General features: G+C 41.0%; 1 protein-coding gene across 3 annotated transcripts in view; it reads right to left on the minus strand.

Moving 5' to 3' along the window:
* The window catches only part of OSBPL5 (oxysterol binding protein like 5), a 156,707-nt gene extending 146,650 nt beyond the window's left edge, over nucleotides 1-10,057 (minus strand). The window contains exon 1 of one of the 3 annotated variants that reach the window (XM_048484298.1): nucleotides 9,577-10,057. In XM_048484298.1, coding sequence (XP_048340255.1) covers nucleotides 9,577-9,603 — 27 coding nt within the window. In that variant the 5' untranslated portion in view covers nucleotides 9,604-10,057. Of the gene's footprint in view, nucleotides 1-9,472 lie in introns of all 3 variants that reach the window. The other 2 variants (XM_048484296.1, XM_048484297.1) reach the window with 2 other exon arrangements.
* Nucleotides 10,058-13,388: the final 3,331 nt, after the last annotated feature.

Consider the following 13,388-nt stretch of genomic DNA (forward strand, 5'->3'; position numbering starts at 1 on the left):
TTCTGTTCTCCTCCATCTTATCTTCATAACAACCCTGTGAGGTAGGAAAGGCTGAGTATGACTGGCCCAAGCTCACCCAGCAAACTTCCATGGCACAAGTGAGAATTTGAACCTGTATCTAAAATATCACTCCAGCACTCTTAACTGCTACACCATACAAATTCTCCATGGGAAGACTGGAAAGAGGAGGTTTGAAGTCCTCTGCCTTCACAAGCCACAGTGCCATTCAGAATTGGGTTCAAGCATCTCTGAAACACAGACCTATCAGGCAACATTCATCGGTCCAGCCCAGGGACAGACCAAGGAAAAGTGTAATGTGTAGTTAGCCCCTGACAGAGAGAGAGGTTTTCCTACCAAGCTACTGAAGTTTCTTTTAACTATATGTGCAGAGAAGAGGAGGAAAAAGAAAACTGTATTGCCAATTCCATATGTTGGTGGTACCTAGTAAGTCGGTGTTCTTGAAAATCGGTCCTGACGTGCAATAACGATACTGATTATTTATTTCTTATTTATTTCATTAGTTTTATGTGCCACCCTTCCCCTTATGGGCTCATGGTGGTTTCCAACTTTTTGAATAACATCATAAAATTAATTTAAAACATTAAAAAAACATATAAATGCCTTTCTACAATTGACAGCAACAATTCATTAAAACAGAATACTAACCCATTGAAGGAAAGAGGGTGGAAAAGGTTGGAAGATAAAAGAGGGGGAGGCCAAGATGTAAAAAAAACCTGTAGCTGTCTCAACCAGATGCCTATCTTCCAGGTCCCATGGGCCCAGGTCTCACTGGACAAAGCATTCCACCAGGCTGGGGCCAAGGCTGAAAAAGCACTGGCTCTGGTTAAGGCAAGTCAGATATCTTTCAAGCCAGGGACTAACCGCAGATTTTCTTTGGCTGAGCTTTGTTGATATTTTGAGCTTTGTTGATATTTTGATGATGCAACTGAATGCTGTGAGCTTCCCCAGAGATTTTTATCCAGAAATGGCAGTACATTTTTAAATAAATGAAATTATTTTGTTCATACTACAATCTCTGCAGTCACTGGGGAGTACATATGAGAGAGAATTACTAGAAAGCAACTGCAGAAACACTTTGATTATAAAAAGCAACACATAAAAATACAAATAGAATCATTTAATGACAACCTTAAAGCAAATAACATATAGTGTGAAGACATATTTTAAAACTGCAGGGAATATTCAGGGATGCTGAATTAAAGTCAAGATCATGATTATGATAGAACAGCATCTACTGTGTCCATATAAACATAATGAATGTTCTTCACTTCAGAATACCTTTCTATACAGCAAGCCGCTATAATGTTTTGCTAACTTTAGAAAATATTAAACTGTTTACTATAGACTGACCCATTAACAACAAACCATTTGGAATGCTGTTTGTATTGTTGGTCTTGCCTTCTTATTATAATGTCCTGACTAGAATCCATGATTTAAATCCAAGCTTTCATAATCCAAGCAATGGCTGTTTTGTCTAGGGTTGTGTTTAGTCTATGGTCTGTATACAGGATTTGGAAGCTGAAATTTTCAGCCACTGATGCCATTGTATGTTTAAGGTCAATAAGAATAGAAGGGCTGCCATGCTGGATCAAAACAATGATCCATCCAGTCCAGCATCCTGCCCTTTGAACTCCTATAAACCAGGCATGGAGGCCAAAGCATTTTCTTACTGTTGACCCTCAATACTAACATTTAGATGGTAACTGCCTCTGAACATGGAAGTTCTATTTAGTCACTGTGGCCAACAACAAGTGATGCACTCATCCTTCATAAATTTGTATATTCCTCTATTTGCAGATGTATATTTCCCACCCAGGTTGCAATTATGTTTGGTTACACAGAGGAGGATCCACAGAGCAAATTCTTTAAAATTTCAGCATAGCAAAATACTAGTAGCAACAGCACTGGAAAAGGGCAGGTGGGGTGGAGTGGAGAAGGGAGAAAGGGAAGCTGGCAATAGCCCTGGAAAGCTGAAAGAATGCAAGTGGCTCCCACCAGCCTTCTATATATATATTTAGAAAATCCCCCCCTTCGTCTTCTCTCCCTTTGACCTGCACAAAAGAAAAACTGCAAAAAAGCTTAGGGGCACTGTCAGTCGGCACAACATTGCTTGATACACTATAAATAAGTACGGGGTGAGAACTGAAACACGCCAGTTCCCTTTAAGAGTAACTTGGCAGAGATGCTGAACAAATTCATCTCATAAAAGGAAAACCTATTCAGTTTGTCTGTGCCAGCAGCTTATCAAAATGAACCTGCTGGTCCACTATTAATTCCAGCAACCTTTTCACATTATACTTGGTGCATCACCAGGCAACTTCTTCCACCTCAGTGATTCAAACAATGGCTGATAAGGTGCTAAAAGACTCCTTGTTGGTCACATCCCACTTCCTCTCCTGTGAATAAAAACAAAAGCAAAGAAACCAGACAGGAAACAGGGTTCAGGGAAGCCAAGTAGAGAAATTGTTGATTTTCTTCTGCCCAACTGTCCACTGTGACTAATGGGTTCCAGTTCCAATCAGTTTCTAATCTCTAGTGAATAAAATGTGTAAATTGTTTGTCATGTTTCCTCAGAGCCCAGAGGAGTGGCATTATATTTGGAGAGAACCTGCTCTATACATAATATTTCAGCCATGAATCACCCATTCCTTCTTCATGACTTTTAAAGGTATCAAACAAGCAAGACTACAGTTTTGCAATGACATTGAAAGGGCAAATATTACATGGGTTTTAGTATTAAATTTCAGAGATGGTACAACGGAAGCCATCATCTAAACAATTCTGAGGTAATTTTTGTATTCTATGGGTGGGAAGGGAAATGTGTGCAGTTTTTGAGAAGATGGTCCTCTGCTGTCAGCTACTCTGCTATCACTCAGCTAAGGGGCAGCAGTGGGATAGTGGTTAAGAGCAGGTGCATTCTAATCTGGAGGAACCGGGTCTAATCTGGAGGAACCGAGTCTAATCTGGAGGAACCCCGCTCTGTCGCCTGAGCTGTGGAGGCTTATGCACTCCCACACACACCAGCTGGGTGACCTTGGGCTAGTCACAGCTTCTCGGAGCTCTCTCAGCCCCACCTACCTCACAGGGTGTTTGTTGTGAGGGGAGAAGGGCAAGGAGATTGTAAGCCCCTTTGAGTCTCCTCCAAACTCCTCCTAATACAAAAACTTTATTTATAACCTTTGATGGCATGGGAAATATTAAAACACTAGGTACTGTAATGAAAAAAAACCCCATCATGACTATAGTTACCAGCCTCCAACTGGGGCTTGGGGATGGATATCCTGTAATTATAGTACATCTCCAGAGATCAGTTCCCTGGAAGAAATTGCACCAGGGAAAGAGTGAATCTTCTCTATGACATTACATCCCACTGAGCTCCCTTCTCTCCCCTAACTCCGCTCTCAAGAGGCACTGTTCCCAAATCTCTACAAATATCCCAAGCCAAAGTTGGGAACACTAAGAATGACAGACAAATAAGGATCTAACTATAGAAATATTCATGTTACAACAAACTGAAGTTGAATAGGCCAGTGATTGTTACAGGGGCACAAGAAGATATCAATGCAGAAAATGAGAAATACTAGAATGTTCAATTGCAGTTCATGGAAACATAAGAATGCAATGAGAAATACTAGAATGTTCAATTGCAGTTTATGGAAACCTAAGGTGTGAGCTCCATTCCCATGACTGCCTCCATTCCCATGACTGCCTTATGCCACATACACACTGCAATAGGAGGCATCTGTAAACAGAACAGGAGTTGAAGAAATTAAAATAAAGTTCCAGGGAACCCAGGACAGGATTGCACAAAACATTTCCACCTATCCACAATGTGGATTTTGCCCTTCCTACAAGGAAAAAACTGTTCATTTAATTCGCAATGCAACAGAAATTCTGTGGATTTTTCCTCCTGGCTACAAACATTTTAATCAATTCATGCTGGATAAGCATATTAATCCTGATTTTTTGAATGGTTTAAATTAAAAAAAAAGACTGGTGAACATAGATTTGACAGTAGTCCAACATTATACTGATCCATACAGCCCACAGTGGAATATATACATATTTCCAACACAGGTTTATCTGAAAGAATAGCGTACACTACTGAAAACAGTTGACAATGTGAGTTTCAGAAAAACAGATGGAAAGAATCACTCTTGGGAGCACTACCAGAAAACATGGCAGTAACTCGGAGAGATGCAAGACACCTGCAAAGATTTCATCAGCATTACAAATACCTAGATTGTGGCTTATACTAATATAAGCAGAGAAAAAGCCACTGTAACCATCCAGATAACATTATTGGCTCTGGCCTCGATCTAGGTGCTTGTTATGAGAGATTCTATAATCTCAGAAAAGGCAACAGCGTTATTCAGTATTAAGTGTCTCAATGGAGCTACATCAGTCACCACGCTAACATTTCCAAAAATAAAATAAAACTTAGTCCCAAGCCACATTCATTGTGTAGAGAAGCTTTCATTCAAAAGCAAACTCTGTTTCCAAGTTACAAATCCCTCAGCTTGAAAGAGTTCAGTGGCAATGTTGACACAAGTTCAGATTTAACTATGCAAACATGACACAAGTAGTCTAAGGTCTCAGAATACTCTAGAAGAAAACTCTCTCACTGCAGCAACTAACAGAGTTTTAGTGCTTATTTGTTTGCAGTCCAACTAATTCCCAGTGAAATCCTATGCAGGGTTACTCCAGTCTAACCTCACAAACCATGTACTGGAGTAACTCTGCATGGACTGCACTATAAGTAACCCAGTATGTGTGGAGTGGAAAAATCTTATTATTATAATGTGTCCTAAACCCACAGACTAGCACACTATCAAATGTATCAGTCAACTTACATGCCCACAAACACACACAAACCAAAACAAATATAATCTACTATAAAAAGAGGTCCAAATTTCAAGGAAATATTCATATAGACAATCAGTTCCTGCCTCCTTAGTCATACTCTAAGTTTGTATGTTTTAGGTCTATGGCTTCTGGAAGAAAGGAAGTGGAAAATCTAGTTGGGAGGGAAAATGAGGGATTCAGGGTTGTCAAACATCTACACTTTTACTTCTATCCCCATGATCTCAGGAGCAGATAGTCAGGAAGGCTGTGGCCGTGTTTGTTCTAGTTTGTTCAAGTAAATGAATCAGGCATAAGCTTTCCTATTGTTGGGTCAACATAAGAAAAGCTTGTACATTCCAACTGTTGGAGTAACAAAACACTCCCTTTTTCTTGCTTCTGCATGTTTGTAACTTTTAAGTCAATCTAATGACTCTGGAGGCCTTACTATTTCTGAATTTCTGGGGTTGGTTATACTGTAAAACTACAATTCTCACCCACCCCAGTGTTTCTTATCATTTTTTAAAATGGCAAATTGAGAAGAATGGATTTTTAGAAAGCCTGTACAACTGGTCATTCTCAATTGCTGGTTTGTGTGAATGGTCACACCTTAAGTTTACTGTTTGTTTGTAGAGTCACAGTCAATTGCTATGTTGCAACAAAGTTGGCTGCTAACTGCAATACGTCCCCTATGCCCCCAAGTTATTGAATCCACTATGCTTTAAATTGTTGGTTATTCCCAAGGCATCCATTATCCCCTATGTTTGCAGGCACTGATGGAATGAATGACTTGTACTTAGCCTGCCAGTTAAGATCTAACCTTCTGCTCTGCTCTCTGTGCCCTGAGTCTTCAGAGATGAAGCAGGGGGCAACTGGAGATATGGCTTTTTCAGGGGTAGCACCTTGTCTTTGGAAGACTTTGAGGCTTGCCTGGCATGTATCATACAAGACCAAAACATTATTCTTTGCCCAGGCTTTTAACTAAACAGTTTTATCATGTTCAGCTCTTTTATACTTTGCTCTGAGCCTGAAGACTATTTTATCATATCATTTCAGTCTGTTTCATGCTGCTTTTATGCCCCAGCATGGTTTTATTGGGCCTATTTTGAGTGGATTGTCATTTTTATTTATTTGTTTTATTGTTTTCTTTTGTTGTTCTAGTTGTGAACTGCCTCAGCCCATTCCATGCAGGCAGCACACAAATACTTTAAACAAACAAGCAAACCAATAAGGGCAAATAGCCGAAGCTTAATCCAGGCAAGATGCACATACTGTTCTCGTAGGCATCTGATTTGAGTGGTGATATTCAGCTTGCTCTGGATGAGGTACTCATTTTTGTCATTCTTAGGTTCGATTCTATTTAGCCTGAATATCTAGACATTCAGGATTTTCACTTGTCCTCAGTTTTCAGTCTTGAGTGGAAACAGGGTATACAGGAATTTGGGTAAGGGTTAAAGACTCTTTTGACTTCTTGTTACAACATGTTCTGATGAACCTGCTACAGTGCAGTTAATGTGTGTTTCGCTTAGGTAGTTCAAATGTATTTTGGTTTGAATATTGCTTCACTTAATACAATCCATTTCTCTGGGACATTTGTCTTAATCTCTTCCCCATGTGCTAGACTGCATGAATGCTACCAGGTTGGTATTACGGTATTTTGTTATTGCTCTGATACTGTGCTGGAAGACAGTATTCTCAGTGGGTCAGTCTATATATTCTCAGGAGGTCCTGAGTGTTGGCAGCTGGCTACCAGGGTACATTGCATGGAATCCTTGATCTAAGGGACTTTCCCAGTGAGGAAAACTCAATTTTCCCCTTCCCACTATAACACCTGGAATCACCAGAGAACTCCTGATCCATGTGCTGCCATCAAAGGTTTAACAGGTGACTCCGGATGATATGGCCTTCTTGGTGGCAGGAACATTACAACACTCCTTTCCCCTTTCACTTCATTCAGTACCATCCTCTTGAAGAAGATGGGTAAAATATTTTCAGAAGAGCTGAATGGGTTGGGTTGGAAACGCCAGGCTCAATGAAGGTTTGAACTTGTGAAGCTCCCTTACACTGAATAAGATCATTAGTCCATCAAGGTCTAATCAAGGTCCTGGAGAGTGCCCCCCACTCTCCAGGATCTCAGAGGTTTTTTGTATCACCTATTACCTAGTACTTTCAACTGGGAATGCCGGAGTCTGAACCCAGGACCTTCTGTATGCAAATCAAATGCTCTACCCCTGCCGCAGTTTTGACCCTACTGTGGTAAAATATGCTACTGTGGGATTTTTCCTCCTAGATTTTATGTGTTAGATTTTATGTATTATTGTATTTTACTTATCTCCTGCCATATCTTTGTTGTAGCTTTTATCCAGCATCATTTTTTGTTCTCTGGCAGATGGGTTTTATTGTTCACCTTTTTGAGCACTTTTCTATCTTATATTAACAAATCTATAAATTTATTTTGTGAATGTTTTATTGCAAATAACTTTGATTTTGTCCTGAAAAGAGAACTAACATAGTTTAATATTTATGTATTTATTTACTTACTGACTTCTTTTATACCACACCTAATAATTAAGGAGAAAGGAAACTTAAGGAGGAAGCCTAGTTACCAAGGACATTTTCCTTTCCTTGTTTTTGTACTGATGCTACTTTTTAATCATATAAATAAAATCCACTGCTGAAGTATATTAATAGTTTGTTCTCCCTGAGTAAGAAGTCATGTTTAAACAATACGGGCTGTGAATTACCATCCTGCATATAGTTTAGAATCATAGAATTCTATGATTCTAAACAATATGCAGGATTTCAAAAACAGACAAGGGAAACTGGCTCTTGGATTCGAAAGCAAAAATCTTCCTGGGTTTTCGGCTGTCAATTAGTACTGTAGCTGCTTTTCCCAATATACCTTGCCTTTAAATTCTATTGAACGAAGGCAATAGTTAACTGCACCCCCATACTATGCTGTCCCAGATCTGGTACAAACTTTTTCTTGGCCCCATACTTGATTCTTAATGTGCATTTGCTCCTATATCCCATTACAAAATGTATTTATTTAGTTTAAAATAAATCCACAAAGCATACAAGTGTTTTTTTTCTCCCCTAACACTGTTACAAAATCTAGGAATCTATTAAAATTGGTCTCACTTGCCAGACTGTGTAAATCATGCCCTACAAAAATTCTACTTGCCCTATTAGCCAAAAGCAACTAGGTCTGATTAAGTCTACTTTTAGCTTGATTATGGACCTTAATTGCTTGGTTGCTAGGCAAAAAGCTGACTTCTTCTGACATTCCATCACTCCCACTGGCAGATCTCAAACTGAAACAAAACACACTTAAAAATAGCAACACGCTCTGCCGGTGCTGGCCCCAAATAGCCTGTATACAAAATTTGGCCTAAGATCCAAAAGTTGTTTTCCTGGAGTTACATTTCAAGATCCTCCCATTTATTTTTGTGATGTACCTTTATGGCATCACAACTTTAACAATGGGGCAAAGGAACTACAATATAAATAGCACATTCATTTGTAAGGCTAGGGTACCTCACCATAACATTATGAATAAACAGGCCACTGTGAATGCTGTCTTGGATACTAAGTCAAAGAAAACTGCATACTCTGCTACAGCACGGAAAATAAATGCAGGAGCAATCGCACTGTCGTGTAAAAAAAAATAAATAAGAACAGCTCCTTTTTGGTTCCAGAATTATGTTTTCACAACACAATTCACATTTATTTGTAACCCTCAGAATCCACTGGTTAGAGCCTTACTTAAAATGCAGCATTCTACAGACGGCAAGCCCAAATCTGTTTATTATCAGGGCACACCAAGAAGTAAGACCTCAGAAGCATGACTACCTTTTGCAAGCATGATGATGCAGAATGGGGTGGGGGTGGGGGCGTATTTTAGTGAATGGCACCATTCTCCTAAGTTACATATAGCAAATAATGCCACGTGTTGCTGCAAGGTAGGGTGCAAATGACAAAGAGAGATTGAGAAATGTCTTTTCCAGCAATTACTAGGACAATTCTCCTTGACTCCATTGAGAACTGAACACATGAGGAGATGAGCTGCTGCTCTCCACACCTGGCTGGCCACTCTTAGTATAGCAACCGTTGTCCTCAACAGGATTTTTGTGAATTTAAATTTCTTTTGTCACACACACCCATGCAAAATAGTGAATAAATAAAATCCAATCTGCGTTTCAAAACTGAGGAGACACATTAAAAAATTCCCGTTGCCTTAGATTAGGATTGTTTTTAAAAGGTAACAGTAATGACTCTACAATGCTTCACTTGGAAGCGGTGGTCTCTCTTTCTCATATCGAGGTCTGTATATCAATGCTGAAGATTTTAATTACTCTGTTCACGAGGAGAAAGAAACATCTCGCTATCCATGCACCATAGTTGCAAAAAGAACCCCCACAGCGACGCATCGTCGACTTCGCTCCCCAGCAAACGTCAGATTCCTCGTCCTCCCCACCCTACTGCGCCCCAGATGGTTTCCTCAATGGAGAACGGGCTCCACCATCTCATCTCTCCCGCCCTCCTTTCACACACAAACACGCGCACGCCTGTCGTGCTGCGAGCAGAAAAGATGTCTCCTTCTCCTTACCTCCTCAGCAGCGCGCAGGCAGCGACAGCCCGAGATCCCCCCTGCCCCAATTCCTGCCGCCTCTCAAAGCAGCGCGGTCCCCATCTTGCTACGCGGCTCCTCACCATCGCCAAAAGTTCCTGGGGAAGCATCTCCTCGGCGCCGCAGTCATGATGCCGCCGCCCTCCCTCCCTGTCGCCTCGGGATCTGGGGCTTGGCCCGGGTGGGGGGCGGACACGCGCGACCTCTCCTCCTCCTCCCAACCAAGTGTCACTCTCTCCAAACCGCTGCCATGCGCTGCCTGCCCGGGGAGACTCTCCCACGCCACTTGCAAGAGGCACCCGCCGCCTGCCCCGACGGCTTCCTTTCCCCCTCTGCTCAAGAGCTCGCGGGGACGCCCGCGCCTCCGAAGCTGCCCTCCGAGGTCCCCAATCTAGGTAGGGGCAGAGGCTGCAAAGCAACAGATGCGGCAGCCGCTAGAAAGCAGGACAGCTGTTGGAAGGAGTCTCTGCAGCAGGAAATGCCACAGGACTGATCCAACCACATCAGGAAGAGAGAAAGGAAAACGAGAGGGTGGGTATAAAATCCGGGCAGGATCTGGATTGGATTTTCTATCTAGCCATCTGCCTAGTGTCGCCCACTGAGAGGAATGGGTTTAAACAATGTCAGAACAGGAGAACCGAACTGAGTGGGGCCTTGCGCGGATGTTGGTGTCCCCTACCAACAGGGAAGGGCTGCATTAGCCAGCCCAACAGATGCTTTCCTCTGCTTCGCTGCCCTCCCCCAGAATTGGTGGTTTTCTTTCGCGGTCATATCTTAAAATCCGCAGAGGAGAAAACAGGCGGAGGTTTAAGCGAGCCGAGGACTTGCCACCCCCTGCTGGTCGCCCTGCGTCCCCAAAGCTACGTCTCATTAAAACGTGGGGTAGACGAGGGCGGGCGAGGGGGGGGGGAGGTACGGCAAATAAAAGGATGAATATAGCAGTAAGAGAATGCAGCCACGCCGTCGCCCACCAGTATTCATCGAATAAGATTGGGCGCATCCTTTTGAAAGACCTGATCCCTCGTGTTCCGGAGAACAGGGTTCTGCCTGCTGGGAGCTGTGTGAACTGTGCTTCTTCTGTCTGTCCAATTTTATCTCACTCACAAGGAGCTCTGAGCAAGAAACCATTCTGTCTTCACCCAAATCCTGTGAGGTGGGTGAGGCTGAAAGAGAGACTGAGGCTTCCCAAGGTCACTCTGAATCCCGATCTCCACAGGGTTGATTTGACACTCACTACTGTACTACCTTGACTGATTTATCTATGGACGTTTTATCTTTACACGTCAACTTTTAAATCCTTTGAAAAGTGTTGTATATCAATTTTTAACAATACAGTTCAGTTCCTGAAGCTAAGGGGATCTGACCCTGCATCTTTTTTTGAAGAAAAGCCTGTCTTGACAGAGGCATAACAAGGATGGGGCATGGGTGGGCTCTTTCCCCGGCTGCCAGTTTCCTGGGGGACCCCTGGCTGCCGCCTCCGGATCATGCCCCCCCCACACACACACACTGTTGCTTCTGCTGCTGCTGCTGCAAAAAAAACCCCCTGTGGTTGCTTTAAAATTAAGCTTCATTTGCTTCCAGGGGAGCAGTAGTGCGGCCAGAAGAAGACTGGGGGCAGGGACATGCCAGGGAGGGCGACTTCATGAGTTTGATTTCTGTTTTAATCAGCTTCCCAGAAAATATAATCTTATTTATGGAAACCCATGTGCTACATATAATATAATCATTAAGATTCATGCACAATTCATATCCAACTTGCCTAGGTTGTTTTGACACCTTTTTAAAAAATTGTAACTATGCAAAAGTCTAGGCAATAGGCAAATTTCAAAACATTCACATTCATTAATGTTTACAGATTACTGGTAGCTATGATTTGTGGATTTAAAAATCCTCTAAAATAGTAAAGACAATAGTGACTGCAAAAATACATCCTAAGTATTCTCCATACTCTAGTGATGAAACAAATGTACAAACCATCGAACAATGAAACTATACTATGTTAAAGAGGAATTTAAGAAGCTCTTGGTGCAACTTCTGTCAACATAATATACATAAAGATGCTTTTGCAAGCACAACTAGGCGATCAAACAATACATTGGGTCTATGAAAATGAAGAAGTTGCCATAGGTTTCACACCTGTTCATGAATCAAGAAAAATAGCATAATCAAATAAATGACTTCAGTTCCCCAGTTCCTACAATGCAGTGATTAATTAAACAGAAACTTTTTATTCTTACCTTTAAATGTTTTCGGATGAACTTATTGGCTAAGATATTTAAAGCCATAATTCAGTAAATCAGCATTTAACAAAAGATACATAAATGCTTCTATACTTACAGGCAAAATGAAATCCTACCTATCTTGTTGGTTTATTTCACAGTCCAGAAAACAAAGGTGCCATTAAATTGGTCTCCTAATTACAAAGTGTCGCAGTTCTCTGGTATAGTTAATGGATGGAAGAAAACCCACAAACAATGTTCAGTGTCCCCAAAGAGACTGGCGATCCCATGAGATAGACTAAATCTATCCTTCTCCAAGGTGCCATAATAATTTTTATCTTCAGCACTCAAAAGTATATTTTAAAATAGGTCTTGTATAGAAATTATACAAATATTGAATGTAACATCTGAATCATCTGGCATATCTCCACCAAATCTGCCAATCTCTAGTCGGAAAATGAATACTACACTATAGTATTACTATACTGTAATATAGTATGTGAAAATAACTGAATTTTGTCTGCAAGACAATTGTGGTGATTCTAGTTAGAATCTTGTCTGAATAATTATAGTGTCTCATTACACATATTATTTTGATAGATGCACATATCTTCTGTGTATATAAATTGTAGTCTCATGGTTACTGTGTATTTTTAATTAATGGAAAACCTTAGTTTCAAGTAATATTTTAGCTTAAATACAACTCTCTTTTAGCTTGGTTTTAATTAAGAAAACAGTTTGCAATTTTTTTTCAAGACTAAAGCACCTTGCAATTAAGTCTTGGAAAAGAAAGATTTCACAAACAGTCCAAGGAGGATGGAAAATTGGGCTGTGAAAGTAAGTCCCTTGAGCCTTCAAACACTTTAATCAGACCTGAAGGGATTTTCTATAGAAGCTAAGAGTTTATGACTGCAGAACGCAGTATTCATTTGATAGGAAACAAACCTACAAGAAGGGACTCCACCTCCACTCTGGGATGTTCCCAGAAGGATGGAAAAGAAATATTCTACATATGGTGCTCCAAGGGACCCTATGTTACTTACAGAAAGATCTTTCTGAGCAGGCAAGATAGCACCCCACACCAGGTCTCCATTTCTGCCTTTATGAAGAGCAAAAAGGCCCAAGAATAAGATACCTCCTTAGTCTGAAACAGGTGTCAAGTGTTACTATCCCCTGCCATATCTCAATTAAGATTTGTCTTGTGGATGCCACACCTGTAATAGAAATACAACAGGGGATGGGAGTTTTGGGCGAATTGTGTGGGTCTCTTTGCTTAATACATAATCTCAAGAAGATATTTTGAGGTGGCTTACAAAGAAACCACATCCTCACCCAAAACATTTTTTTTTTAAAAACAGTAAAATAAATTGCACAACATGCCACAAAAATAAAAAGAAAACTGTGATTCCAGGCTTCTGGATAGCAACAAATTTTCACAAGGACCATATTTTAAATTAAGCTTTGAAAGCTCAAAGATTCACATCCAGAGCACTTCCACATGAACCAGGAGTTGAAGAAAACCCAGCTCTCATCTTTGCTCATCTGCTGATTCCCATTTACCCCCATCTCAGGCCTGGTTTAAAGCTGGAGGGACAGAGGACTTACCAAGTTTGCATTCCTGGTGCCTTACTGAAATTGGGTTCTCAGCAGCTAATTGTGCAGTGTAAGCATGTTGA

The sequence above is a fragment of the Sphaerodactylus townsendi genome, linkage group LG02 (genome assembly GCF_021028975.2).
Source record: "Sphaerodactylus townsendi isolate TG3544 linkage group LG02, MPM_Stown_v2.3, whole genome shotgun sequence".
Classification (NCBI taxonomy): Eukaryota; Metazoa; Chordata; class Lepidosauria; order Squamata; family Sphaerodactylidae; genus Sphaerodactylus; species Sphaerodactylus townsendi.